General features: G+C 52.8%; 8 protein-coding genes across 8 annotated transcripts; 4 read left to right on the top strand and 4 right to left on the bottom strand.

Moving 5' to 3' along the window:
- Positions 1-945: 945 nt before the first annotated feature.
- Positions 946-2,710, top strand: J4E84_001036 (uncharacterized protein; the record flags this gene model as incomplete). The annotated part of the gene is made up of 4 exons (XM_049383670.1): positions 946-1,017; positions 1,066-1,103; positions 1,161-1,954; positions 2,004-2,710. The coding sequence occupies 4 exons, from the start codon at positions 946-948 to the stop codon at positions 2,708-2,710; spliced, it is 1,611 nt and encodes a 536-aa protein (XP_049249188.1).
- A 671-nt stretch (positions 2,711-3,381) lies between these two features.
- Positions 3,382-6,303, bottom strand: J4E84_001035 (uncharacterized protein; the record flags this gene model as incomplete). The annotated part of the gene is made up of 3 exons (XM_049383669.1): positions 3,382-3,789; positions 3,849-5,099; positions 5,404-6,303. The coding sequence occupies 3 exons, from the start codon at positions 6,301-6,303 to the stop codon at positions 3,382-3,384; spliced, it is 2,559 nt and encodes an 852-aa protein (XP_049249187.1).
- Positions 6,304-6,988: 685 nt separating this feature from the next.
- On the bottom strand, positions 6,989-9,412 carry J4E84_001034 (uncharacterized protein; the record flags this gene model as incomplete). Its single annotated transcript, XM_049383668.1, has 1 exon — positions 6,989-9,412. The coding sequence occupies one exon, from the start codon at positions 9,410-9,412 to the stop codon at positions 6,989-6,991; it is 2,424 nt and encodes an 807-aa protein (XP_049249186.1).
- Positions 9,413-11,079: 1,667 nt separating this feature from the next.
- Positions 11,080-12,018, top strand: J4E84_001033 (uncharacterized protein; the record flags this gene model as incomplete). Its single annotated transcript, XM_049383667.1, has 2 exons — positions 11,080-11,449; positions 11,498-12,018. The coding sequence occupies 2 exons, from the start codon at positions 11,080-11,082 to the stop codon at positions 12,016-12,018; spliced, it is 891 nt and encodes a 296-aa protein (XP_049249185.1).
- A 2,962-nt stretch (positions 12,019-14,980) lies between these two features.
- J4E84_001032 (uncharacterized protein) lies at positions 14,981-16,833 on the bottom strand (the record flags this gene model as incomplete). Its single annotated transcript, XM_049383666.1, has 5 exons — positions 14,981-15,442; positions 15,567-15,683; positions 15,742-15,929; positions 16,222-16,428; positions 16,491-16,833. The coding sequence occupies 5 exons, from the start codon at positions 16,831-16,833 to the stop codon at positions 14,981-14,983; spliced, it is 1,317 nt and encodes a 438-aa protein (XP_049249184.1).
- A 1,928-nt stretch (positions 16,834-18,761) lies between these two features.
- On the top strand, positions 18,762-19,218 carry J4E84_001031 (uncharacterized protein; the record flags this gene model as incomplete). Its single annotated transcript, XM_049383665.1, has 2 exons — positions 18,762-18,874; positions 18,942-19,218. The coding sequence occupies 2 exons, from the start codon at positions 18,762-18,764 to the stop codon at positions 19,216-19,218; spliced, it is 390 nt and encodes a 129-aa protein (XP_049249183.1).
- A 2,084-nt stretch (positions 19,219-21,302) lies between these two features.
- Positions 21,303-22,211, bottom strand: J4E84_001030 (uncharacterized protein; the record flags this gene model as incomplete). The annotated part of the gene is made up of 3 exons (XM_049383664.1): positions 21,303-21,777; positions 21,831-22,156; positions 22,206-22,211. The coding sequence occupies 3 exons, from the start codon at positions 22,209-22,211 to the stop codon at positions 21,303-21,305; spliced, it is 807 nt and encodes a 268-aa protein (XP_049249182.1).
- A 2,154-nt stretch (positions 22,212-24,365) lies between these two features.
- Positions 24,366-27,260, top strand: J4E84_001029 (uncharacterized protein; the record flags this gene model as incomplete). Its single annotated transcript, XM_049383663.1, has 4 exons — positions 24,366-24,843; positions 24,892-25,379; positions 25,424-25,761; positions 25,808-27,260. 4 exons carry the CDS (start codon positions 24,366-24,368, stop codon positions 27,258-27,260), a joined length of 2,757 nt encoding a protein of 918 aa, XP_049249181.1.
- Positions 27,261-27,592: the final 332 nt, after the last annotated feature.

Raw genomic sequence — 27,592 nt, 5'->3', positions numbered from 1 at the left:
TGGAGCCGAGTCGCAGACGTGCGAACACCAGCGTCAGCGGCATCTGCCTGTGAACGCATCATGATCCATTGGCCGCCTCACGGCGCGAGCGACTTCGCCACACCAACGACTAGGTTTCAGCTGCACAAACTGCGTGTCGTGTGCCTCCGAACCTAAAGTGCCGCGGTCACGCCGGGGCTTCACGAGGCTGCACGAGGCTGTGCACTCCAGCGTCGACGACCATCGCAATCGCCGACATCCATCCCCAAGATCCACAGTCTCGACTTCCCGCCTTCTCTCGTATAATCCAACACGGCGCACCGGGACTGCTCGGGACACATACCGTGACATCTGCAGAGACGCCATTCAATTTAGCAACATGATCCGCAGTGGGGCTCAGGCGGCTCTCAGTGGGGTGCGAAATTGGGTGTACGTACGCGTCGAGATCGCGACTCTTGACTACGAGCCGCGCTGACAGTCTCAAAATGCGACAATAACATCAGTAACATTTTGCTGAAAGAAGCTGACTACCATACCGCGAAGCTGGACGTGTAGTCTCCAACATCCAACATTCACATTACCTGCGGTGTTGGTGCAATAGAAGAATAGATGATGGTCTCGAAGGCGCTCGGGCCATGAATGCGAAACAAGCCTAGTATCAGGGGCACAGGTGAACCCTCGCTGATCCCTCTTGGAATGCTTGATTGACCCTACATTTCTTCACTCGTTGTGCCTCAGAGTCGTTTCTACACTCACTTTTCTGTTTTACCAGTCCGTCTTTACGTCCTTGAATAATTCATTTTTCGCATACAGCCTCATTCGCTGTTGCGCCACACTCCTTCATCTCATTGTTCCTTCCTAAACACATTCTCTACACCCTTTAAACACAACTCTCGGCGATTCAACCCAAGCTCTCGCCAACACCACCACTACTCTTGGAACTCGTCTTATACTATTACTACCAAGATGCGCGGAGTCTTCGCTACTGCGGCCCTACTCGCGGGCGTTCAAGCCGCCGTTGACCCCATTGTCATCAAGGTATGATGTCGTGCGACAGGTGCGACTGGCGTGTCTAACAATGCCTAGGGCCAGAAGTTTTTCCAAAAGAACAGTGGTGAACAATTGTAAGAGACCCAAGAACTCAAGAAAAGTCAAGCAAAGCCAAGCTAACAATCGCTCAGTTTCATGAAGGGTGTCGCATACCAGCAAGAAATCGACTCCAACTCCACAGCTGCCTCGACCGACGACCTTGACATCACCGACCCTCTTGCCGACTCGTCAGCATGCAAGCGTGACATTGAGCAGCTCAAGAAGCTCCAGACCAACACTATCCGTGTGTACGCCATTGATCCCAAGAAGGACCATGAGGACTGCATGACCCAGCTTGCCGATGCGGGCATCTACGTTGTAGCCGATCTGTCTGAGCCAGGACTGTCGATCAACCGTGACGACCCCGGCTGGACTGTCGAGCTATACGAGCGCTACACCAGCGTCGTTGACGAGATGATGAAGTACGACAACACTCTCGGTTTCTTCGCCGGAAACGAGGTCAGCAACCAGCCCAACAACACCGTTGCAAGCGCGTTCGTCAAGGCAGCTGTCCGTGACACCAAGGCCTACATCAAGAGCAAGAACTACCGTGAGATTGGTGTCGGATACGCCACCAACGACGATGCCGACATCCGTGAGAACATGGCCAACTACTTCGACTGCGGCGACGCCGACAGTGCTATTGACTTCTGGGGTTACAACATCTACTCGTGGTGCGGTGACTCCTCCTTCACCGAGTCCGGTTTCGATGTCCAGACCAAGAACTTTGAGAAGTACAACGTTCCCGTCTTCTTCGCCGAGTACGGTTGCAACACTCCTCGCCCCCGCAAGTTCACTGAGGTCGGTGCTCTCTACGGCAAGCAAATGACTGGTGTCTGGTCTGGAGGTATCGTCTACATGTACTTCGAGGAGGAGAACAAGTTCGGTAAGTTTCCCATATTTCGATCCTTGGAATCGCCTCTAACATTTCCCAGGTCTCGCTTCCATCAAGGGCGGCAAGGTCGAGACCAACGACGACTTTGACAACCTGTCCAAGCAGATCGCCAAGGCCACCCCCGTCGGTGTCAAGATGTCCGAGTACAAGCCCAGCAACACCGCCGCTGCCTCGTGCCCCAAGGTCACTTCTGGCAAGTGGGAGGCCGAGTCTGACCCCCTCCCACCGGTCGCCAACGCCAACCTCTGCTCGTGCATGATGGAGACTCTCAGCTGCCAAGTCGCCGATGACACCGAGGAGGACGACTTCGGCAAGATGTTCGGCTTCATCTGCGGTGAGAAGGACGGCGAGTACTGCCAGGGTATCAACAAGAACGCCACTGCCGGCCCCTACGGTGTCTACGGCATGTGCTCCAGCCGCGAGCAGCTCTCTTTCGCTCTCAACGCCTACGCTAAGAAGGTCAGCGATGGCTGCGACTTCAAGGGTCAGGCTACTTCCAAGAAGGCTGTTGCCAGCCCCACCGCTTCCGGCTGCTCTTCCCTTCTCAAGGACGCTGGTGTTGACGGCACTGGCTCTGTCAAGGGCGCTGCTGCCAAGGCTACCGGTGCTTCCAGCTCTGGTGACGCATCTGGCTCCGGCAGTGCTGCCGCCGGTCTGTCCGCTCCCCAATTCACCAACGGTGCCTTCGGCATGGGTTTGTACGTTGTTGCTGCCGTTGCCTCTGGCATGGCTATGATCCTGTTGTAAGATATCGGTCAACTTTGTATTTATCCTGCATAGTTTGCGTGGGTTTGCGCTTATTCCCCTTGGGTTCACCGGCACCGTCCTGGACGCGTCGCCTGGAAGAGTAGTGTGGTTTTCTTTGGCTTAGGTGAAATTCTAATAGTTTTGCTATACTGTTGTATGTATGGTGCGCAATGAAATGAGACCTTGAATTGTCTAAAGTATGATGTGTTCTTCGTTGGTACATGTGATGTTGTGCAATAAGGACGACTTTGTGTAATCTATGAGGTAGCAGAGAGGTAGTCCTCCACAAGGTTCGAAGAATCTGCATCTCCGAAATGCCAACGTGAATAATTGAGCATCGACACGCAATGCAGCATATAGTCATCTTACTCTGTCTCAAACATAAAACTTAAATCATTCCAAGACATCCTTAGTCAATCTTCTTCGAAACTCACTTGTTCAGCTTTTCACCCGGGCGACTACATTGATAGATTGCCCAGGCAATATACAGTGAAGCGAAAATGTGTGTGACAGGACTTTATGTCGTGGCAGGACTGCTTTTAACATAGACTATTTACTCGCACCGCTCAAGCCCGAGGCTAACGTTTTGAACTTGTCTAGGACGCCACAACATATAAAGCAAAGAACATTAATTGCATATCCTATACACGTGGTCAACTACGAAATAGCCATCAATATCTCTCCACCAGAAACGCCCTGCGCTCAATCTCCCCCATCTCCCCCAACATCTTCGCCTCCTCACGCTTCATCTCCAGATACGCTCTCACGAACTTCTGGTCCAACGCCTCATTCAGCGGCCCATCCTCTCTCAGCGCCTCGACAGCCTCCTTCATGCTCCTAGGCATTTTCTTCGTCATACCAACCGCAGCGCGCATCTGCTCATCCATAGTCGCAGGATTGGCCTGAATATCCTGTTCCGGGAAGATAAGGTCGTTTGCAGCGAGACCGAGGAGGCCGGCGGCGAGAACAGCAGAGAGAGCGAAGTACATGTTTGCGAGACCGTCGATACAGCGGAGTTCCCAGCGGCCGGGGGAGATGCGCCGGAGTGGTGTTTCGCGGTTTTGGGTGCCCCATGCTACCTGTGTACGCATATTAGTATGTGTGTATGTAGTTTTGAGAGTGATAAAATGTGATTTACCCATGATCCGCCTGTCCAAGAGTTGTCTGCTACACGTCCATAGCTAACTTCTTCCGGCATGGTGAACGCACAAATAGCAGGGAGATGCTTCAACACGCCTCCGACGAAGAACTGCATGTCCCTCTCTGGCGGATGCAAACTAACATGCGCGTGGGCAGCCGTGCCCATACCCTCGAAAGGCTTAGGGTGCAACGTGGCGCGCAGTCCATGCAGACTAGCTATCTGAGCAATGACCTGTCTGGCCTGGATAAGCGTGTCGATAGCGAGTAGAGGAGGATGAGGCGGAAGTACGAATTCGTACTGTCCCGGTCCGGATTCAGCATGGAATTGTTGCACTTCGATGCCCATTTCCTCGAGTGCAAGGACGATTTCGCTGAGGAAGGGGAGTTGCAGCCATTGTTCCGGTGTAAGGGTTCCCCACGCATGGGTCTTGGTCAAGGGTGAGTAGGGCTCAGTTTGGAAAGGGTTGGTGGAAGTGGAAGGGGGGTTTCGCGAGAGGAATGTGACTTCTATTTCGAAGCCGATGAGAAGGGATGTCGCGTAGTTGTATTGGAGATCGTTGATTAGCGTTTCCAGGTTGTTTCGTGGGTCTTCTGGAAGGGCAGATCCGTCTTCTGTGCGCCAGTAGCTGAGTACTGTTGCAGCGGGAAGGGGGTCTTTGTTGTGGGTTACACGGAGGGAACGTAGATCGGGTTCGACGTAGACTTGGCCCGTGGTGTTTACAACTGGGGTAAGGCGATCGTTCTGAAGAGTTCCCATGTTTCCCTGTGATATGCCAATGCGTTCTCCTTCGATTATCATGCGTGTAAATTCCTTGACGGGAACAATACGACTACGGATCGTAGCCATGTAATCAAGCCATTGCACGTAGATGAACTTTACTGCAGGGTTTCTTTCTCTAAAGTCTTCGAACAGCTGAACGTCGTATACGTGCGGCACCTTTGGCGGTGGAGGGAACGCCGGCTGCGTGTACGGAGAGACTGACCGACTGGCTGGTGTGTTGGAAGCTGAGAATCGGTTGGGGATACTCATAGCAGGGGCTGGTGTCACTGCTGGAGACTGATAAGGTGAAGCCGCAGCAGGCTTTGGGTTGTAGGTAAGTTGTTTTGGATCCGCTTGTACTGTCTCATCGAATATAGCCTCGTAGCGCAGATCATACAGTACGTTGGAGTTGTTGAACATGATATCTTTCGTCATGCCAATAGCTTGGTGTGGGGTTATGTCGCCTTTTTGGATATACTCGCTGAGTAGCTGCAATTGTTAGCCTACAGGAATAGGCGTTTCGTCATCCCAGCGAACTCACCTGGAACCAAACTTCGCGAAACTGCAGATTGGCAAGCCAAAATGTCTCAGGGAACCAATGGCCATCAGATGAATATAACAGCTTGCTGCCAGGGACAAGCTCCATGGCTTGACGCAAGATCGCGGTCTGACCATCTCTACTGACCATTGGAAAGACCTCGCCGATGTCCAGGTACACATGTCGATATACGGTTGCGAGGTAGCCCGCTTCGCGCGTATATGGATACGCTGAATGAAGGAGTACGAACGGCACCTGGGGGTAGTTCTCGATCAATGGCTGCAGGAAGGCTGGGTTTGACTCAAGGAGGCTAATATCATTGTCTCCCAGGCCAGTATGTAGCTGAAATGGCTTCGCAAGAGAATCACCATGTGGCAACTGCTCGGACAGGATCTCCAGTGTGCGCAACACAAGATAGTCGTTCAGGTGCTTCTTTTCGATACGGTAGTTGCGTTTGCGAATGCAACTCTTGACGTAGCGCTCGAAAGGGTGTCCAACTGTCTTCGCAGCTTCTTCATACTCCGGTTCGATATCAAGACCCGTTCGGTAACAGATGACAGATTTGAATCCAGCAACGTTGTCATCTTCAACCGCGTCTTGAATCTCGCGCTCGAAGTCTTCAGTAAAATTCGTCCAGACCTGCGGTAGAAACTTGGTCTTTCCCAGATCGTCTTCTGATGCATCTCGTACAAGATTCTCCATCAAGCGCTCAGCGACCGTCTCGATGCGCACAATGCGCTTACTGGGTGCCTGGGTCCAACGATCATGGTCGTCGTAAGGGAAGACTTTCTCCGGCCCAGCGAGTCCATCATCGATGAGGAGTGCGTGCACATTTTCGAAGCATCGTTGATGCAATCGTTCGGAGTTGCTCCGGATCCACTCAACCCTCTGTTCCAGAATGTCCTCCCAGTCCGCGTCCTCACCACATTCGTAAAGTCGGCGTAGCTGTTTGGCGGCTCGTAAATGGGGCAGTGATTTGAAGGTGTCTCGCAAAGCTCTTCCTTGAGCTTCCGTGGTTATGGTTTCAAAGGGAATTGTATCGGCTTGGTGAGGTAAGATGAGGTTGTGGGCGTGATTGTCGATGATGGGGTAGTTGTTGACGACATGTCGTAGTTGTTCAATAGTAGGCCTAGGTGGGGATATAGTTCGGTTCATATCGACACAGGGCGCTAGCCGATCGCTTCAACTGTGAGAGTCGCTGTCTAAATGCTGTAAATTGGGCACTCTGATGCAGTTGATGTCGCGTTTGCGTGGGGGAAAGACTGCTATGTATCGAGCGATGACGACAATCCGATGACGATCAATATAATATCACCAGAAAGAAGTCCCGAAAGTTGATGTCTTCGTGCTTTTGCGCATTACAGGCATGATCCAAGTCGAATGCGTTGTTCGTGAGGATGTGTTCCAAGGCCAGTCAGATGACGTCGGTGCAAGCGGAAATACGAAACCTCTGACTTCAAAGATTAGTACTCAGCGCATCGCATGATATCTGCATAGGATGTTGTCGTACTCAGCGTTGATCAGCGCGACAATGAAGGATGGGAGGAGGGGAGAATAGTGGCCCAATGAAAGTCATGACGAAGTGGGGCATATTTCCAAGGTTTTGATCTCGTGAGCATCAGCAGCCAACCTCCAACGATGTGCTTCCTACACTAACTAAATGGCTACTTTCATTATCTAAGCCGAAGTCTGATCTTCGTCAAATCCAAGTGCACAGGACATAACTGTGTAGTTTCGCGTTGGATGCCGCCAGAAGCACCAAGCGCATCTCCGTCGTCTGTAACAACGTGCTTTCTACGGGGTATATGTAATCAACTAGGCTTTTATTCCACAACAGGTTCTAATCCTCTTTGGATCCCAATAGATTCAACTGTTTTAACCTTCCCACATTGGCCTTCGCACCCCGATCACCACCAGCAGCATCATGAACCTCCTTAGCATGCTTGATCAGGTCACCTCTCCAGCGATGAAAAGCACCTTCAATCTGCCTTGCTACTTTTTCACCTTCAACCCTGGCAACGACATGGCACACCCAAATCAATCTCCTTGCACTGACGAACCTGTGCTCCATCATGGGCCGGATAATAGCAGCTCGGACTACAGCTTTGGTAAACAGAGGACCAATTGGCAGGGAATGCGACTCAAGATAGTTGTATAGTTGGTAGATGGAGCGCATGGTTGCGTTATGTGAACGGGTAGTAGCGATAGAGTAATGATGAGCTAATTGATGGACAAGCGCCGTGCGCTGAGAGAACGGTATGTCAGCAGTGAGGTTGGCGTAGGCTGGCGGCAGCGCATGGTAGTCCGAGGCGCGGTCCAGAATTGCGACAAATTCCCGACGGGCCTGTAGAGTTTCCATCTCTTCTTGATCGCTGACAAGCGTAGTCGAGATCGCTGGTCCGGCGAATTTGTTAAGAGAATCGGAGATGTATTGGCATGCACGTAATGTGGAGGCGTGCTGTTCGCGCTCCTGGACTGTCTGCAGGTTTGGTTGCTGTCGGAGAGTGGGCAACTCAGCGGCGAGACGGGTTTGTATGGCCTCTATGTTATGTAGTGGAAATCGATACTTTTGTACAAGGTATTGAAATCGGCGCAGAGACCGAAGGCTGGCGTGGGATGTGAACGTATGGACAGCCATACTCATCATCGGCCCATATTGAATGGAAGCCTTCCGCATGCGCTTAAAGACCTTTATCACTTCGTCTTCCATTCTCAGTATGCCTTGCTGCTCCAGTGCAGAGGCCGCGTAGGCGTGTACGCACTGTAACCAACTGTCCTTGTACACACCATAGCCTGGCTGCTGTGCCGTACGGAACGCGAGAGCATAGAGTAATAGAAGTGGCCGCTTAGTACCCGTACGTTCGCTCTTGAATACATCCGCAGCCACCTCGGTGAAGGCGATTTGTGTGTAGGTGCTATTGGAACGGGTTGCATCGAATCGGGCGTCAAGGTTTCCAAGGACTGTCATCCACGCACGCGCACGGTGCCAGTACGTCTCAGCCGACAATCGTGTCTTCCTGACGCCTTGTATGAGGGACAGAGTCACCGATGAAACTAGCGACTGGAGTCGTTCTTCAGGCAGGAAGAAAAGTATTTCCTCGACAGCGTGGAGATAATTGTGAGAAGCGCGTGCAATCATCGACACGATGACTTGTTCTGCGTTGTCGAAATCGGCCAGCAGAGAACGTATCGCGTTTCGCAAGTTCGAAGCCTCGATCTTGTCCGCAAGTAAGCAAAGATCGCCTACAGCACTTTGGCCGGCTTCAGTAACGTAGGAACAGCTGCGAAGGGCTGACCGGATCAGTGTGAGTAGTTGGGTATCCTGTAATGAGCTTGTTGAATCTGCAGCTGATGTAGCGGCTTCTATCATCTTGGAATATACGCGGCGGTGGACACGGGAGGCATGCGGTAGATACGCGCCAGACGTTTCCAGACACTTGAGGAGGTCGAGACTCTCGGGTGTGTACGTGGGAGGTAGATTGAAAAACTTAAGGCCGGAAAGGATGCGCGTGTGATCCCAGCGGTTTTCGGTCAGATGCTTGACTACCATGACGTTGTAGACCCAATCGATATTGGTGGCTGGGCGACATGATATCCAGCTCTGATGTAGTAATCGGCCGCGTTCGGTACTGGACATAGTTCCAGCGTTTGCGATCTTTGTCTTGAAGTCGTCAAAATGCGCCTCAGGATCCAGCGCATCGACTGTGCATTCCCCTGGTCTGCTCAGATGTTTCTGCGGTTTATCTTGCGAAGTGTTCTGCGAGAAAGGGTATGGGGCACCGAATGCAGAAGCGGTAGTCGTCGAAGCTGCGTGCTCCGTGGATGTACGGTCGGGTTGCGTTATTGGCAAACTTGGAACATGCTGAGCTGCTGTCGATATTAGCTGAGTGTATGTGGAGAATGCGCTGCGCAACGTACGCGAAGTCAATGGCTCTGCATGGGTTTGTAAAGATGGTGCTTCGTATCTCCAAGTGGGCGGATCATCTTTGCGGAAGCCAAAAAGCGCACCGAGATTGAACAGTGGCGCAAAGTTTCCCTGAGGGTAGAAGCCCGCTGAGACAGTCATGCGGCGCTTTGCTGCCCTCCTCCTGGCCTCCAATGGCCCCGGGACGTGGCTGCCATGGCGCTTCTGTTGCGGGCACGAACTGGGGAAAAATCGATTGAGGGCGCCGGTGAGGAGGTCGTCAGAGATCCATATGTGCTGGGAGGAGGAAGACTGGAGCGATTGCACTGCTCGGCGACAGGCAACGGGCGGACGGCGCATTAAGCGTGGCTGGTCATCGGAGGCCCTGGTGAAGCTTGGTTCGATGCTGAGCACGCGTCCCGATCGGGAAGTGGGAGATGCACGTGACGTGGGTGACTAAGCGCATCATCACGAAATCGGAGGGGCCTTGGAATCCGGTAGCACTGCAGTCCGGCGGCGACTTGGCGCGACTTGCTACAAACCTGGGGAATCTTGACACGAGCATGAATCTTAGGACGAGCTTGCACGATGCGGCTGCGTCCCGCTCGTGTCTCAGGTCACCCAAGCATTTTGACATGTGTCTAACTCAGCCGTTGGAGGTTCTGTGTATGTGGCGCTGTATGGAGAGGCACAACGGTCACTGTTGAGATACTGGCCGCTTAATCACGATGCAGATGTCGTGCATGTTGCTTTTTCTCGGGCCAGAGTGCGTGCAACCTCCGCTATGCTCACCTCACATTTTTAAACTTTCATCGCGATTGTGTCGGGCCGCGCATGTCTAGACTGTGGTGTTCGCATTTCGGATAGAGCGGACAACGGCTTCCATGCTCCAGATTCCGGATGTTAGTTAAATGAGATTCCACATGGGAGACGCGACTCGACCGTGGCCGCGTCCCACTCCCGCCTTCCACGATGGTAGGCAGTCCCAACAGCGCAGTAGTGGAGCGCGAGAACGTTCTCGACCTGGCATCCATCGCAAAAAAGCATCGTGCGCGTCCTGAGTATCGCAACGTCAGCGACACCCTCTGGCCGAGCGCTTGAGTCGCTTTAGTGCCTGACCGCGCGGTCCTGGGTTAGCCTGCGACCACCCCTGCCGCCCCCCGGCAAGCATGAAACGCCGTGCGGCCAATGGCGGCGCTGTTCCTGGCACTAGTGGGCCGGCGCCTTGCCCAGCTGGGCCGACGTCGTGACAGGCTGTCGCGCACACGAGGCCCTGGACGCATGCCGTGAAGGCAGGAGTGAATACCGCGAGGATAGACTTTGGCGCAGGAGATGCGAGGGGAGCTGGAGGACGCGCTGCAATTTAGAGGCATGCGCTGTCCAAAGTTACAGGGCGGGTGGGCTAAAGATGGCGGTAGTCAGACGCAGGCACAGGCTAATTGCCAAGGCTGGCTCCTGCTCCTGGCTGCATGCCTGCCTGTCCTAACTGGGGCGCACTCTCCTGTCCTCTCTTCACTGCGATCCACTCTCAGGGCCCGAGCCTCCTCTCGTTTGTCTGCTTCACGTTGTCAATCGTCGACACCCACAATCGTTTTATCGCATCACTACACTCTCTTTACCCAGAACCCATCTCCCGTCGATTCATTCCTTTTGCGTCACTCTACGGGGGTTCTCTCCAAGGGGCAGCCGACAAGTTTCATCGCCTCGACTTCTGCCACGACGCCCCCCGTTTCAACACCACCAGACGGCCCTGGGCATCGTTGATCGAGCCTCCAGTCCCAGTCCATCGCGCCTGTTGACGACTCCATCTCCGCCGCCATCCCCATATCCACTCAGCCTTACCTCCACGCCGAACCCCAACAGCTCGCTCTCTCACCACCATCACCACCGCCGCCGACTCGGACCGCCCGACCTATCCACGCCCACAGGGCCTTGCATGTGTCGACGCCTCTGCATATAGCCCTCCGTGCGACACGCTGTCACCGCCGACCGACGCGCACCACTAACTAACCAAGCACATCACCACAATGGTCTACATCAGACTCGCCTCCGCCCTGGCCGCGGCCTCGATGGTCATGATGGCCGCCGCGGAAGAGAAGCCGACGCCAACATGGGCGACCGTCACGGACCCTATCACCACACCAACAAAGACCCTAGGAGCAAGTGCCATGGTGAGCATCGGTTGCTTCGAGACCGGAATCCCACTCGAGAACCACGGCTCTTTCAACTTCCAGTCGCCTGGTAACTGTCAACTCGTTTGCATTGAGCAAAACAAGCCCGTTATGGGTCTGTCGAACGGCGAGGAATGCTGGTGTGGTGACGAGATTCCCGCCAAAGAGTGGCAGATCAAGAACGAGACATGTGGCACCACGTGTAGCGGCGACAAGACATGGACCTGTAAGCTGACAACCTTCCCTTATTTCGCTCCCGACTGACAGCGCTTAGGTGGTGGAAAGGACAAATTATGGGTCGTTCTCACCGGAACAACTAGGAACCCTGTCGACTTTTACGAGCCCGAAGTAGAGAGCAGCAGCTCAGTAGCACCAAAGCCGTCGTCCGCTGCTCCGACATCAACCGGTGCCGCCCAGGCTTCGGCCACTCCATCTGCGGCGCCCGAAGAAGACAGCAAACCAAACACAATCGCCATCGCAGTGGGCGTAGTCGTCGGCATACTAGCCCTTGCCTCGATCATGTTCGGTGTATGGTTCTTGCTCCGCCGGAGACGTCAGCACCAAGCAGAAGAAGACTACCGTCGCAATGCCGCCAACGTAAATGCATTCGTCAACGGCGGCAAGCTACACACCAGCAACTCGTCCATGAACGACTCGCGTCTGGACCCGAGCTTCGTCGACCGGAGGCAGAGCAACGGCAGCATTGCAGACAACGAGGACTACTCGAGGCGGATATTGAAGGTATGCGATCGACGATGCCGCCCGACGAAACGCCACTCACTGACACTCTACTAGGTTACCAACGTATAAGTGCCTCAAACAGGGCAATTGGCGCAACACGTGCGCTCTTCACGTCGACCCTTTCTCACGACTGGCGTCGCTGACGAACACCTCCATACCCTGACTACGCAAATACCTAATCTCCTTCACTACCATGTCTCGCACCACGGTGCGCGCAATCACGCTTTGACGACGAGAGTAAGAATCATCTTGCGATTTAGCCCGTTACTATTCAGTACACGACGGAACCACCATACCGTTGTGCAGACCAGCATTTGACGAGGATAAAGAAAGATTTGTGGCGGCTGCACCGAAGAATCTTTTCACCTCTCTTGTGTTATATCCAACCTTTTCTTGTTTCCTCAACTGGGCGTTTGTGGGGTGTTAGATACCGGGCAATTGAATGGGTCACTTATAACTCCATCCGGCGCACAAGAGCACCACGGTCGCTCTCTTGTCTTTGTTCTTTGTATACGGACGGTAATTTCGTCCAAGCCATTCCTTTACCTGAGGGCATTAGTTCCTGTCCTGCCGCTCCCTATCCCCATGTGTGCTCCTCTTGCCTGTCGCCATGTAGCCACCCTGCCAACAAGCACCCCCCATTTTCTAGCTACTCTATCTACCACCTCCGCCAATCAAAATCAGTCACATTACATGATATGTCTACTGTGACACTCAAAGCAGACTTGCAACTACTCCTACAAACTTGGTGACTAACCGCCATTACGAGCATTATCCCCACAGCCACACAACCAACGCCATCAAGATACCACGCTATTCAAGCTCCGTGCACCAGTTATTGCACATGGGTGTGTGTCACGCGAGCCCTCGCGATGCCCCAGCCTCCCCTAGCCACACTAGCCCAACATTTTCAGCCTCAGCCTTGCACATCACCATTAAAGCGCTGTACAACTACCACCAATGAACATACATCTCCCTCCCCCTCCCCATACTTTTGCGTCGATCACCCAGTTAATCACCACCCTTTTCGAGAAAGGCTCGAGGTCACGCGAATTGGGATTGAAACGCACCTACAACGCAGCGCAATGTTACCCAAGGCAAGATTGAAACCAAAGTGACCCAGACGAACTTGACCGCCTTTTTTCTCCGCACTTTGATGCGTGAAATTGCCTCGTGAAAGAGCCGACTCCGAGGTGCCCGTAGTCCAAGTGGCTGGGTACGGCAAAAGGTGGGGAAAGACTTCGGCGATTTCGGCCTCCCTTCTTGTTTCACCACCCCTCCTCCGTCCTTGCTCGTTTCCCTTTCGCTGTCGCCGTGAGGCTGAAGAGTGCGGACCCGTGATCTCCCCGAGGGTATCGACAAATTTCCCGACCAGAGAGGGAAAGAAGGGTCGGTTTGTCTTGATGTTTTGACATGCGTGCTTTTTTGTTCTCGCACTTGCTTTGGCCTTGCAACGGGGATTATGTGCGTCGGTGCGTTTGTTACATGTTCTGGGAAATGAAGGGCTTCGGCATTTGGAGAGCATGTGCGAAGGCCATGGCATCTGGGCGTTTGTGGGCTGAGAGTGAGGGTTCGTTATGCCGTTGATGCCGTTGCGGTTGATACTGACTCTCTCGTGCATATTGTGGCTCTCTTGTAAAGCCGAGGTGAGGGTTCGGTGGGTTTTCTTTTTCCTTCACTGCTTTGATGTGTCCTGGGGTCTGAAACAAAACTCAAGGCGCGGCGTTATGTGGTAGGCATTTTGGGAATTGGAAACGCGAATCCGAGCTTTCTAGATGTTTGGTATTGTTCGCTACCAGAAATTTCGCTGGGTCGAAGCTAGGCCTGAAGGTGTACCCTGGAGGTGTTCGCTGGGGCTGACGATGATGGAATAGTGTGGCAGACTACACTGTATGCTCCAAGGCTTGTTGTGGCTGAGGGTTGGAGCAGGAAAGCCTCGTTGTAGTCACCGACGGCAGTGACGATAGCTAACCCAGCGATGAAGGTCCCAATGACGGCATCATCTATTGATGGTCTATTACAGATAAAGTATTGTTTGGTGAGCTATCATTCAGTGAGAGTGAATACAGCCAGTGTTGCCTGGTCAGGAAAGCTTCCAAGTCGAGATTTGTTCATACGCAGAGCTTTGTTTGCTCTTCCTCATTTCATCCCAGGACAGGCAGCTAACGACATAGCCTTCTTTCGATGATGAAATAGACAGACTTTGGGATTTGGCTGTGCAAGGGGAACAGGTTGTTGAGCTCCTCGCTGGTATCGAAATGCCCTCCAGGCTCGACATGCCGGTGAAAACGCCCGTCGAGTTTGCAGTAAGCGACAAGGATAACCTACTGATCGTTTCCTCACACCACACTGCTCCCCCGATCAACACTGTTCGTCACGAGTACAGCACCACGCTCACTCTCCGTAACATAGGTCAATACGTCTTGACGTCATACTAAGACGACTTGATCGTAACCTGGTAATAGGTGACGAGGGCTAAGTTCGGTCTTACTATCAGGCACGCAGGGGTCGATGTCTATATAAAGCATCTACCTAGGAAGAGGAGCACCACCTACCCTACAAGGCTATATCACCGCACACCTCCGAGTACTATCAAGCGGAGGTGCCCACGAGGTGGATTGAATGTACAACAATAGAGCAGAGAGACCATATGACGCGCGTCTCTTTCTCCGTCGCGCATCCCCAGTACTTCGACCGAATCAGAGGATCAGTTATCGCTGTCTGGGTAACGAGATGCGTGGCACCGCTATCAAGAAGCGCCTGGTTCACTCCCTCGATATATCGCTCCATCGATCGCTTGACCTTTCCTTTGCTTCGGCTCTCGCTCTACTCATGCCTGCTATCTTGACCATCGCCCCTGATACAATGAGAACCCAAACAGGTCTGCAGCCTACATTAAGATAACAATTTGCAAAGTAGGTATTCTGACGCTGATGTGCCTCTTACCAACATATTCGGGATGCATGAGAGGCCCAATCAGACATTCTGATTATGACACCTGTTGCACAACTACTACTTACAACTCGTCTTTGGCGTTCTCCTTGTCCTCACCCTCCATTTCAGCTGCTCGCCTCTTCTTCTCTCGTGCGCAGGCTTTCTGTTTGTTCGACTCTACTAATGCTTTCTTGTCGTCTTCTGGTAGACTAGCAAACTTGTCATTGGTCTTGGCCCTTGACTTCTTCTTGCTGTCTTGGTAGCGCTTCGCCATCAACTTGAATGTGAATGCGTGAGGACCGTATTTCGAAATGACGTCCGCTCGGTCCCACCATAAGTGAGATTCCGCCACCTTGATATTGACTTCGTTTCTCATCTTCTTGATACTCTTGATCTGTTCTTCGTTCATGCTTTTGCTGCGGGACATGAAGTTATCAATGGTAGAGTTGTTTAACGTCGGGATACTCAGAATCTTGCGAAGTGCGTTGTTGTCTGCGCCGTACTCCTCGATTTCTTGAACTCGCACTATCAGCCCATTGGCGATCTGGAAAAGGTATTTCGCTGAGCTAAGAAAACCTTGCAGGTGTGCCGTTCCCCAGACCTTCACCATCGCGTAATCAATGAAACGCTCTTTAAGCGCATTGGCTCTCATATTTGTGGGTGACTACCCTGCCGCGGATACGGTTGAAATACTCAGGGTGCGGAACTGAGAACGCGATGCGTTTGATATTGTTGTCCTTGTTGTATTCGATCCAACACGGTGGCTTCTTGCTTGATTGGTACTCCTGTAGAAGTACGAAGTCAGTATGTGTCTCATGTGCAGTTCATACAGTTATAGCTTACATTGTTGCCACCAGCAAACCATATTTGTTGGTGTTGAACATGGTCCGCGTCTAGATATGACAGATAGGTGTTGACCGCAGCTGCTCCGACAAGTAGGGCGATCTTTGCCTGCGATCTTGCCAGCCATTCCTGGGCGACACACTGCCAGAACAATCTCAGGTTGGTGGGGATCTCGTCGACAACGTTGCCTAGCCCGTCGATGTTGTCTCGGTTGATGCGACGCGGGAATACGTCGCATGGAGGGCGCCGGTCGGTCGGACGGACTTGAGGTGCAGCCCCAACTTTGAATAAAGCATATTCATACACTGATTGGATAGGTCCATCGTCGTGCCGTAGGAGGCGTGTACCGTACTGCCATCTTTCGCTGTCGGATAGGATAACACTACGACCAGGCTGTCTTGGATGCTCCCTGTGTACTTGACTGCAAGGGCACAGTTAGTTCAGCCGCCTTTTAGATCCCAAGTACCAAAGAAAACTTACCTAGCTGATCCTCTGACATGTCCAACCACTTCGGCATATTGGTTCCGACAGGCAGCTTGATTGCTCGCTCAGCCTTGGCTCCCTCTTCCCACAACAGGTCCGACTCTTCGTACGTCGAGGGCCAACTCTTAGGCTCGCGCTGGTGGCGTGGTATGGTAAAGGGCGGCGAATTGTGTGTAGTAATCTGGGCTAAGAAGTCTTGGACATCTGCAAGCATAAAGTCAGTATGCCGGAGTACATCACATCTTGTACGAGTACGTGTAGCTTACCTTGCTGGCAAATGCCAGGGAGAAGCCGCTGGACGAGCGCCTCGATGTCGGTAGGGCTCAGGTCATCAAGTAGATCGTTGTCGCTAACGGCACACCCCTTGAGTATACTAGGCACATGCTTCTCTTCTATGCCTGCGGTGATGTCGTCTTCTATAAGACTGGCATAGACGTTGATGCTAAAGTCGTTCTCTTCCTCGTCGTAAACTTCGGTAGGCGTCAATGTGTTGCTCTGCTGACGCGGTGTTCGAGCAGGTGTCCGAGCAGATGTCCGAGCAGGTGTCCGAGCGGGTGTTTGGGCAGGTGTTTGAGCGGGTGTTTGAGCAAGCTTCTTCTTTGGTGCCATTGTTGGACGTGTGATCGAGAGAGCGATGGAGCGGGGGCGTCAATGGGAAATGAGAGCTTGGTGATGCTTCACTGTCGGACGTGTGCTCGAGGGAGCGAGGGAGCGGGGGCGTTGACAGGAAGTGAGACGCTCTCTTTGATAAGTGGGAGCTTGGTGAGGCTTGGTTGGTCAGACCCATGAGGCATGAGGAAGGAGCGCCGTCATCGAGCCCAACCATTTACCTCAGCATCCCGAGGTCCAGTTGGTCAGAACCGTGAGGCACGAGGAAGGAGCGTTGTTGTCGTGGCCTAACCATTTACCTCAGCATTTAGTCAGTGAGTAGTATAATGCAGTCGCGATAGAACGTACACGCGGTACAATTCGAGACTTTGTAAATGTTCCCGCGCTAGCCTCGCCACTTGTGTTAGCAAGTTTGAGGCTGGCAGTAGCCGCGCCACAAATAAATAATGTTATAAGTTAAAACAATAGACTTACATTCATTAACAAAAGACAAGACACTGTGCCAGAGTGGTTTAATAGGTGTGACTCGAAAGAGCTTGTCTCCATAAGATATCACAAATTGCAAATGCGCGCAGCACGGTTGCCACAAACGTAGTAATGTAAGGAAAAAGAGACGAACGCTGCAGCAATAAGAGACTGTGGTAGTGAGTGGCTGCAGGCCTGCCAGACAGACGAAGGCTGCGGAGGCTGTGCACTAAAAGCGAGAAGTGCGGAGGTGAGACACTGAAGACGGTAGAAGGAGGATGTGACGTTGGTGAGGTGTGATTGGAGTGCGCTTGTTGATGGTATCCAATCTGTGGTTTCGGTAAGAGGCAGGAGGTAGAAGCGATGGCACTCACCATGGGTAGCTAGGATTTGTCTCGCGTTTGCTGCATACAGACTCGTGAAAGTTAACAACTAAGTAGTTGTAAAGTTGATGTATACGTCCACCTGAAAATATTCTCAATAGTACTTTGGGCTTTTTGTCGTAATGCGACACGAATTGTAGCTACTCCCAGTGCTCAACTCCGGTGGCATCGGGATGTCTGCTTAGACTTCTCTTATATTCACTCCGGAGCAACCGACGAGAGACATGGGACAGAAGGGATGGTAATTAGATCCAGCGATGTCAGGCCCTCTGATCGGGCCTCCTTTGTCTACTCCAGAGCTATCGGTGAGAGGTATTAGGCGAGGGTAACGGCATCCAGATCTGACAGCATCAGGATGTCTGATAGGACCTCTTACATGCATTCCGAAGTTTTTGGTGAGTATACAGGCCTGCCGGTATCAGATGTGCTCCATTGTTCCTTTTTGGATCTGTTCCTAATAAGCAATGAAATCACGGCCGGGCAGTTTTGATGAAGATTCTGACAAGTCAAGGCGCTAGGCAGAGGTGCCATGATGCGACAGAGGTGGTTGGCTAGTCATCCGAGTGAGGGCTTATTTATTGGGTTATATCCACATCTTAGAGTCAGCCGATCTGACAGGGCGTATTGTTCAAGCATCTCGCTAGGCGGCTAAGCATGTTGGCGAACCAGCTTGTCTATACCCTCTCTCGTCAGCTCGCAATTGCATGATGCTCGGGCGCCGCTCGTGGAGCAATATACGCTTCGAGCGGTGGGCGAAGATTGCCCGGAAACCTGGATTATCCGGCTGGATGATGCCCATGTGGCCACTGTGGCATCCATGAATGTCTCTCCTGCACGACCTCGTTCACCGACTGGCCCAACATGATCACTACTCCGAAGCCATACGGCCGTATGAAATTCCAGAGGATCATATATCAGGCGACAGTTGACGCGGTGGGTCTTGCAAACTACCTTCTCACTTCTCAAGAACTTTAACCTTCATACTATCCATACATCTGAATTCGCTTTCGAGACTTTCAATCCTGTACGAGCACATCGTTCTTTGGGAAATAGTCGATAACCAGACGCGAGGCAAACAGCATGAAGCTCGCCGCTACCGGGGCCCTTGTGCTCTTTGTTCGTTCGATCATGGGCGCAGGCTGTTCAGACGGCCAAGTTGGTGTTGGTACCGTACAGAGCTGCCTGATCGTCAAGTTCGTCCTTATCCATCCCAATCGCCAGGGTGCCTGGACGAGACTGCGAGCTGACTTTTATCTCTAGCAACATGCTGACTGAGTGCGGGGCGACGCAGGGTGTCGTATTTGGAGCAGGCAATTGCGACCAAGCCGATATCGAGAACATGTTCCAGGAGGACGGATACTGTCAGCCCAGAACTTTCCTTCATGGCGCCAAGGTTTTCTGCGAAGACGATGACATAACCGTCACGTCTGTTGCATACGATCTAGCGACTTGGGGGAATTGCAAAAAACAACATGTCGATTGTTCTGCCGGGCCACTTCAGTACCTATATATTGATTACTGTTGCGAGAAGATGTAGGGCTGAATACCTCACTCAACTGTTGCCGCGGCCAAGGTACGGAAATTATGTACGCTAGCAAAGTAGCATCTGCCCACACAAGAAAGTTGTACGAAGCTGACTTCGGGATGGTTCCTGTAGGTGTCGTCTGCTTGTTCATTCCCTTGGCCTTGTTAGCATAATGCAATCATATTCCCTTCATACAAAATTACCGAGATGTTTGATGATGCACCGGCTGTAACTAGCAATGGCGGTACATCACCCAAAACGAGGGTCGTGGTAAGTCTGTCGGGTACAGGGTGTTCTATGTCTTAGGCCCCCGCTATGAGCAGCTTACTGTAGGTAAGAGGCTTCGCCGTTGGCAAAGTTTGCGACAGTTGCACTCTCCCCGTAGGTCGCAAGCCTGTGCTAAGATCACCTGCCTCGCTCAACACGCGCGTATGTCTCCTCAAGCGTGTTGCAATGACTTCGTCAGCGAGCGATCCAAGCAGGCCTACTGTACCACTCGTGCGTCGCGTCGTCCTCCCTTTCGATAAAGATCAAAGCATGCGTTGTTGTGTTGACGCACCCGGCGAGGAGCTCGTGAGTAGCATGTGAATGCCGATCGCCCTCGCAAGGGACCAGGCTTACACCCCCGGAGTCTGGAAATCAGCATGCGATGACCCGAGGCAAAGAGAAGACGATGCGCATCAAAATCCTAGAGCATTAGCGGTGTGAAGAGATGGATGGTTGTGTTTGAACGCTGTGGAAGGATTGAAGTTGCGCACTGCGTGCGTCGGCCGAAGTGGGGTCTGTGAGCCCTCCAAGTCTCACATGACCAAAAATTGTGTTTTACCCCCACACCTAGGTATGAGCATTTGTTTGTGCTGGAATGAATGTTTTTGTATTGTAGAAGTGTTTGCATGTCTCAGATTCAAAATCGGTCAAGAAATGGTGGTTTTGTGCGCAAAAAATACCAATTCACTCCTTTTTCTCCACCACAACTATTACTACGCTTCAGTAGACTTTACAGGACCTTAAAAAGGGCAAAAAGAATGCGAAGCCGGCAGGATTCGAACTGAAAACGCTGTTAGTTGCTTGTCTTGTGGATGTGTAGTTGTGGAGAAGTGATTTCTTACCCTGCGCGCCCGAAGGCATATGATATCTATTCAAGCTGCTCTAAACGAACAGCTTATTCGAGTCATACCCATTAACCACTCTGGCACGACTCCTGTGGTTGTGATGATTGATGGAAGATAGCTCAGCAGTAAGATGTATATCCTTGTTCAGAAGTTGGTCACTGGGGACTTACTTGGGCAAATGGGACCACAGCGGGGCAAATACAACCTTACCTGGACTTGTCTAGACCACCAGACACGTCCGAATGAACGACTTCATTCATTGGCTAAGTGGTTCTTCAAACGCAGAATTTTGTTGGGTGGTGGGGCCGGCGCCCACCACGACCATGTCCGCTAACCGCCCATCTACCGGTGGAATGCGGCACAAGAAACCATCGTCACAATCATACATTGTCTTACATTTGTGGACTACCGCGGACGCAACGCTGTTAGGAGTGTTGCGAAAAGCGCAAGACTCTTAGATGCACGTGGCTCAGACACAATAATAACTGTTCTAAACTTCTACTAAAGTATTAACTCTATCTCTTTGTGCTTTTGCATTTTCCTCCGTGGACGCGCCTAAAGCGGGGTACATGCAAGCCTCACTCACCGTTTACCGTTGTGCGACCAGCCCGTACATTTGCACAGCCCAGGCACGAGCGCATGACTGTAACGACACATCACATCACGATCGCATACCACTTTTGTTCTCGGCGACAAATTGATTGGATATTGCTACTCGGCCACCAGGGTTTTGTCCCCCAATTTTACCTTTACAGTATGTACATAGAAGGTCGTAAAGATGTTCGCAAAAAATCCCAAAGCCCCAGAATTACCTCCGACTGCGCACGCCCATCCAAATCACTCAGCGTCTTCTATCACCTCGTACAAGAAAAAAAATCGAACAGGCCTGCAGACTACATCCGAGTAAAATAAGCAAACTAGAAAACTTTGTGGCAATGTAGGCTCCACGGTATTCAGTTTTTTCCGGGTCGACGTGCTATTACTCTAGCATTGGAGCTTCGCCGGACCAGGAATCTTGTAAGGCGTTCCGTTGCCCTTGGGCTGACCCTGGGCGTTGTAGATGCTGAGTTTGATACCCGCATCGTCGGCCCTGTAGGCACCAGGGAAGCTGACGGTATTGCCAATCTTCGATCCAGATCCCGAGACATTGATCTGTGCGCATCCCATGTAGAATTGCGCGCCGCCGGCCGAGCTCGCGCTGTGCAGGGCGATGAGTTCAGCCCTGAGAAGATATTGGCCCGGAGCGACACAAGATGGCATCGTCATCTCAGTCCATCCGCCGCTGTTGATCATGCGGTCGACACCCCAGTTTCCAGAGCTGTCAAGACCGTCCTCTGCGACTTTGAACCACTGGAGACCAGAAGGAGACGCCTTGACGGCATCGGAAACCTTTGCCATATAAAAGATGGCAGGTCCCTTGTGGGACTTCGCAATCGGGTGGTCGGGATCGTTTGAGCCTCTTGGAAAAGTTAGTGATTTGCTGGTAAAAGGACTAAGGATGGGACAACGTACTGTGCTCCGCCGACAATGTGGCCCCAGTTGACGCCGACTTTGTCTCCGGGTTTGACGTCAATGACTTTGCTGGAGGAAGAAGCACCAGAGTTGCAAGCGATGTTGCCGTCATTCACATTGGTGATGGGGTTGTTGGAAGGGGCGACGCGGATACCGTTGCCTTGGCCTAAATCCTGGCCGTTGATACGGACGCGCTGAGCGATAGTATGCGCTGACCCAAGGGCGGGCAGCAGGGCAACAGCAGTGGCGAAGAACTTCATCTTGAACGAAAGACTGATAATGTAGATGTACTGGTCGAGTATCAAGGTGTAGATGCGGATGAGATGCTGTCACTGGGTGTCGTGCCTCTCCTTATATATCCCATCCTACTCCTACGCCCATTCCCGCGCGACCCTGGAGTATCAGCAGCATGACGCTTCTACCTGTCAATCGTCCATCTCAGTCGCTGGGCTGCAATATAACAACGCCACACGCAAGCCTTCGCTAAAGAGCCTCCAAGATTTCTCCGTGCGCCCCAGACTTGTTTTCCACCACGGCAGAGGTGGCTGCTGTCGGTAGTCATGCAATAAGACCAATGAAACCAGAGAGTTTTCCATTTACTCTACCGGTCATATATGCTGTTTCGCAATAGATGGTTTTGTGCAACCACGTACCCGAAATCAGTGCTTGGCAGTAGGTGTTTGTGTGTGGCCGGTTAATATACTCTTCGCGATTGAGGCCCGTGAGTAAAAAGACACATGACCGGTTCCTGGAAGCGAGATATCCGCTAGCGATGATCGTATCGAGTATTGCGTTGGAGATGTAGTAGAGCGTAGTTGCGTGTAGAGCTTTCCTGTGGTGAATGTAAGATCAGATCACGACCTCAAACTTCTACTCTACCCCTCATACAGAAGCTGAGTAGAGGAAACTAGCGAGAACATCGACAGCCTTCCTTAAAGCCACACATTGGGGCTTTGAATATCATTGCTTCTATGGCGCACCGCACTGTGCCTGACGCCCCGTCGCGGCATGCAAATGATCTTGTGACACCTCGCGACTGCTTCCACCTCATCAATTTCATGCCTACTCAATGCATCATATTGACCACGCCCGTATCTCACCTCTTCAACCCTTCTTTTTGCTAGCCTAGGTGCTCTCGCCTTTTACGAGGAAGAAACTAAACAGTTGCACTGCGGAGTACACGAGTATATAAATCGAAAGTTGAGAACATCTTGAAGCCATGTAGACTTCTGGGCTATGTGCTAAGATGGGTGTACCATCTACATTCGAGAGCATGCTTCAATGTCTGGCATCCGTCTCTTCTTGTAGCTGCCGATCGACCGGAGTGAGATAAAGAGCTGTGGACCCGAGGACTAAACAAGTCGTCAACGAAATAGTGCGGCCCTCGGTATCGCGTTGTCCTGGTCTTGATTGGGCTGGCCATTGAAGTTGTACCTGAGTACGCGGGACAGCTGTGATACATCACTACCGACATACTGCATCTTACTCGCCCTTCAGAGAATACCGGAGATAGCCAATGACGGCAAAAGGGCAGTGCAGCCCACAATGCTTCTGCTGGGTTACTTCGTGGTAGGCTAGTGATGCTACGGGGTCCAACTAGTGTTAGAGGGTTGGATACGAGAGGACCCCTGGAAAAAATGGGATAGGTCCCACGAGAGACGCGCAGCTCGCAGGGCAGCAAGACGGAGAAAGGATTTCGGCATTGCCGCCGTGCTGCATTGATCTGCGGAAGGATGAATGCAAATCGCTGGGCAGACTTGGGTCGGCACGTTCGGCTGTGCTCTCCCCACATTGAATCTCCACGTGTTTGGCCAGCGGCGATGGAAGTGGCGACGGACGATGCGGCTGCGAAGTCACCGAGAAGCTTTATCGAGACCAAGATTGTCAAAGTGAAGAAGTTGGCAGGCCACGAAGCCCCTCTTGTGTCGCCTACGTGTTCCGCGAGCCTGCATGTGACAGCTGCTAGGACAATCGATGTGACGGGCGCAAGTAACGGCGCAATGGATGGAAATGCAAGCAAGTCATGATAGGCCGAAGTGTAACAGCCGCGCCACAGGCTAAGACGATTCAAGGGTCGGGCACTGCTGCACGATGACGATCATGTCCGGATGGTGTTGAGGGCGTAGCATTGAAGGGAACATGACATCACCTAAGCATCTTTGTGAGCCTCTTCAGTGCCGCGAAGCCGCCGCGGATGGCCATGGTTTTATTCTTCACATCCGGCATCTGCCTCTCGACATCACAAGCACCCTTAGGCTCACATTAAATCCATCGAATTGAGCAGTTTGCGACACAATTGCACTCCGAGCAGTAAGTATTGATTGATGTGCGGCGCCATGTCGGTTCGGGCTCTCGCAATCTGCGCCTCGACCCCTCCGAGGCATCTCACCCCTTAGCGCGACTCCACACGTCATCGCCAGCCACAGCGAACGCGGCTCAGGGTTGCAGTTGTTTGCGAACGTCTTCTTACATATATTCGTCAGGGTCTACCTTACCGTCGCCGCAGCCAATATCCACGACCAGGCAGCTCCCACCATGGCGACTCAGCGCCCAGTCACCCCGTCGGCCTCCTACGACCCCGTACCGCACATCGACGACCCAGCCCATCTCAGCCGCGGCTACGGCACCTCCGCTGTGAATGACTTTGGAAACTCACCACTAAGCGCCCCAAATGAGCGTTCGCGCCTGGGGCGGTTCGAGGAGGACTTCGATGCGCGCACACGTGGTTCATCCGTCATCGAGGGTGATATGCACCAGCGCTCGTCCTCGCGCTCCTCCACCTTGAACCAGGGCGCAACCCCTTCGCGAAGTGGCACGCTCAAGAAGAAGAACTCTGTCAAGAGGGCAAGCAGCATGAAGCGTAGTGGGAGCAGGAGATCCATGCACGCGGGCTCGATACGCGGCGTGACCATTGACGACCAGGAGCATGGCTACGATCGCGAGGACAGTGTCTTCTACACTCCTGTACCTACCAAAGGCACCCCCACCGAGATACTAGCAGAACGCTTCCAGAGTATGTTGGGCACGTGACAGGTCCGCGAAACCTACTGACACCTGACAGCTTGGCGAAAGTTTCTCAAGGACCTCATTACCTACTTCCGTGAGGTTGCATCTTCATACGAACACCGCGCCAAGTCGCTGTTGAAGGTCTCGAACGTCATCAACAACACCAATGCCCCCGCCGCCCTCCTCATAGAAGGAGGTCTGAACGACGCCAACCGCATCCTCCGCGATTTCCACAAGCAAGCCATCCTCGAGGCCAACAAGGCGCGGGACGTTGAGGCCGACGTCATCAACCAGCTCAGCGGCCTCCGGGCTGATCTTGCGCAGAAGATCAAGGAGATCAAGTCGCTGTCTGGCGACTTCAAGAACAACGTCGAGAAGGAAAAGGAGACCACAAGGAAGTGTGTAACAGCACTCGAAGAGGCGCTGGCTTTGGCCGACTCCGATCCCACGGCAGTTGCAGGCAAGGGAGATCCCTATGTCGTGCGGCTGGGTGTCGAGCGCCAGGTGGAGAGGCAGATTGATGAGGAGAACTACCTCCACAGGGTCAGTTATTGCACTTGTAGGGGCGACTCAACTAACGTATACAGGCTTACCTCAACCTTGAAAACTCCGGCCGCGAACTCGAGTCGATCGTCGTTGGCGAAGTCCAGAAAGCCTACAACGCTCTTGCTACCATCTTGAAGCGCGATGCTGATGAGCAGTACAACACGGTAGAGCGGTTGCGCAATGGCCCGATCGCCATGCCGCGCGATCTCGAATGGAGCAGGTTCGTGCGAAGCGACCCTCACTTCGTCAACCCAGACATGCCGTTGCGCAGACTGGAAGACATCCAGTACCCTGGCAAGCACCACCCTGCTACCACCGAGGTCAGAGCGGGCATGCTCGAGCGGAAGAGCAAATATCTCAAGTCGTACACACCAGGATGGTAAGCAACTTAGTCTTGACAACCTTCCCAGTCTAACACTTTCTAGGTACGTCTTGTCGCCAACGCATCTCCACGAGTTCAAATCCGCCGACCGCATCTACACTCAGCCTCCAGTCATGTCCCTATATCTGCCAGACCAGAAGCTTGGTTCTCGCTCCCAGCCCGGAAGTTCCTCCCACAAGTTCGTTATTAAAGGCCGTCAGGCTGGATCCATGCATCGTGGCCATACTTGGGTGTTCCGGGCGGAGACGTACGACACCATGGTCGCATGGTTTGAAGATATCAAGGCCTTGACTGAGAAGAGTGGAGAAGAGCGCAACGCCTTTGTCCGTCGCCATGCAAGCGTCAGGAGTACCAGCGCCGGCAGCGCCCGTTCAGCCAGCTCGGATGGCGGACTAGAGGAAGACGAGGCAGACGCGGTTCCTTTCTCAGCCAACCAGTCCATGAAGGAACAGGCCTACCGGGATCAGTCTGAGCGACCTTCCCGACCTTCTCCAGGTGGGCGATTCCCGTCTGATTTGATGGTCAACCGTAACTTACAAGCGCCTTTATCGCCATCTAGCGGAAGTTCAGAGGTCGGCAATGATCTAAACACCATGTCTGGAGGTCCGACCCAGGATGTGCACCCGATGTATCTTGCCCAAACCTCAGCCTACCAGCCCGAACCAGCTCAGCCCGTCCAGCCCGTCCAGTACAGCCAACCCGCTCAATACCAACAGCAGGCCAGCTTCGCAAATCCATACACACCAGCCCAGCAGTCATACGCCCCTCAGACTGTCGACAACCCTTCATACGCCCCTGTTTCTCAGGCTTACCCTGTCCAGCCAACTTCGGTCGACCAGTACAACCAGCCATCCCTGGCACATGCTGAGCCTATCCAACGCAAAGATAGTACTCATTACGGCAACTGGTTGGCGCCTGCTGTTGGGGGTGCAGCCACCGGAGCCCTTGCAAACGAAGCATTGCGGAAAAAACAATTGGCGCAACAACACTACGAGGCCCAGCAGCTCAACCAAGAGCAGCAATATCCAGTCGAACAATCTCGCGCGGTAGACTTCCCAGATGCCACCCCTACGCAAGTCCCCGAGCGGCATCCTGACCATATCCTCCCCGACCAAATCGACGACACAGGCTACGTCGCCCCTGCTGTGCAGCCAACCCCTGCTCCGATCGTTGCGCCGGTCTTTGATGGCCACACTCAATCCCAGCATGTAAGTGGGTTGGATACACCAGGAGCTCCTTCGTCTTTTTTAGGCGAGTCTGAGGTAGGGGCACCTGCCTTCGGCGAGACTGTCAACGGCGGCCCCGTCCCAGTGGGCCTCGTGGATACTGCAGAGGAGATGGCGCACCCTGGCATGGGCAAGCGGATGAACACCGACATCAGCGTTAGCGACCTGCATGTCCCGGGCGAATATCCCAAGACAACCGTTGGTGACGCCAGGATTCCTGCTGCAGCCGCCACATCGCAGGAGCCCACGACTTTCCTGAAGTACAACTGATTGTCTCACGGCAACGACTGAACGACCTGGGTTATGGGAGCTCTACGGTAACGACTCGGACGACTGGAGTATGCATTCACGAAAAACAGCTGGGTAGGGGCTAGCTGCGGGCTGGAGTTTTCTGGCAAGGAGCAAGGTTTACATCTGCGTCGCCTTTATGTGAGGATCTCCTTGACGGATCTGTCAACATTTTTTCCTTTACAGTTCTTTCTCTCGTTATAACGTCTGAGCACACGTGCTCAAGCGTCTCATTACCCCCCTTGATACCCGGCGTGATACACCCAATAGTACATAGATGGTAATTTGCTTTAATTGATCGTTACACTTCATTC

Source organism: Alternaria hordeiaustralica (genome assembly GCF_023758085.1).
Source record: "Alternaria hordeiaustralica strain BMP 2776 chromosome Unknown scaffold_1, whole genome shotgun sequence".
Lineage (NCBI taxonomy): Eukaryota > Fungi > Ascomycota > Dothideomycetes > Pleosporales > Pleosporaceae > Alternaria > Alternaria hordeiaustralica.
Note: the sequence above shows the minus strand (reverse complement) of the source record. Positions and strands in the feature narration are given on the sequence as shown.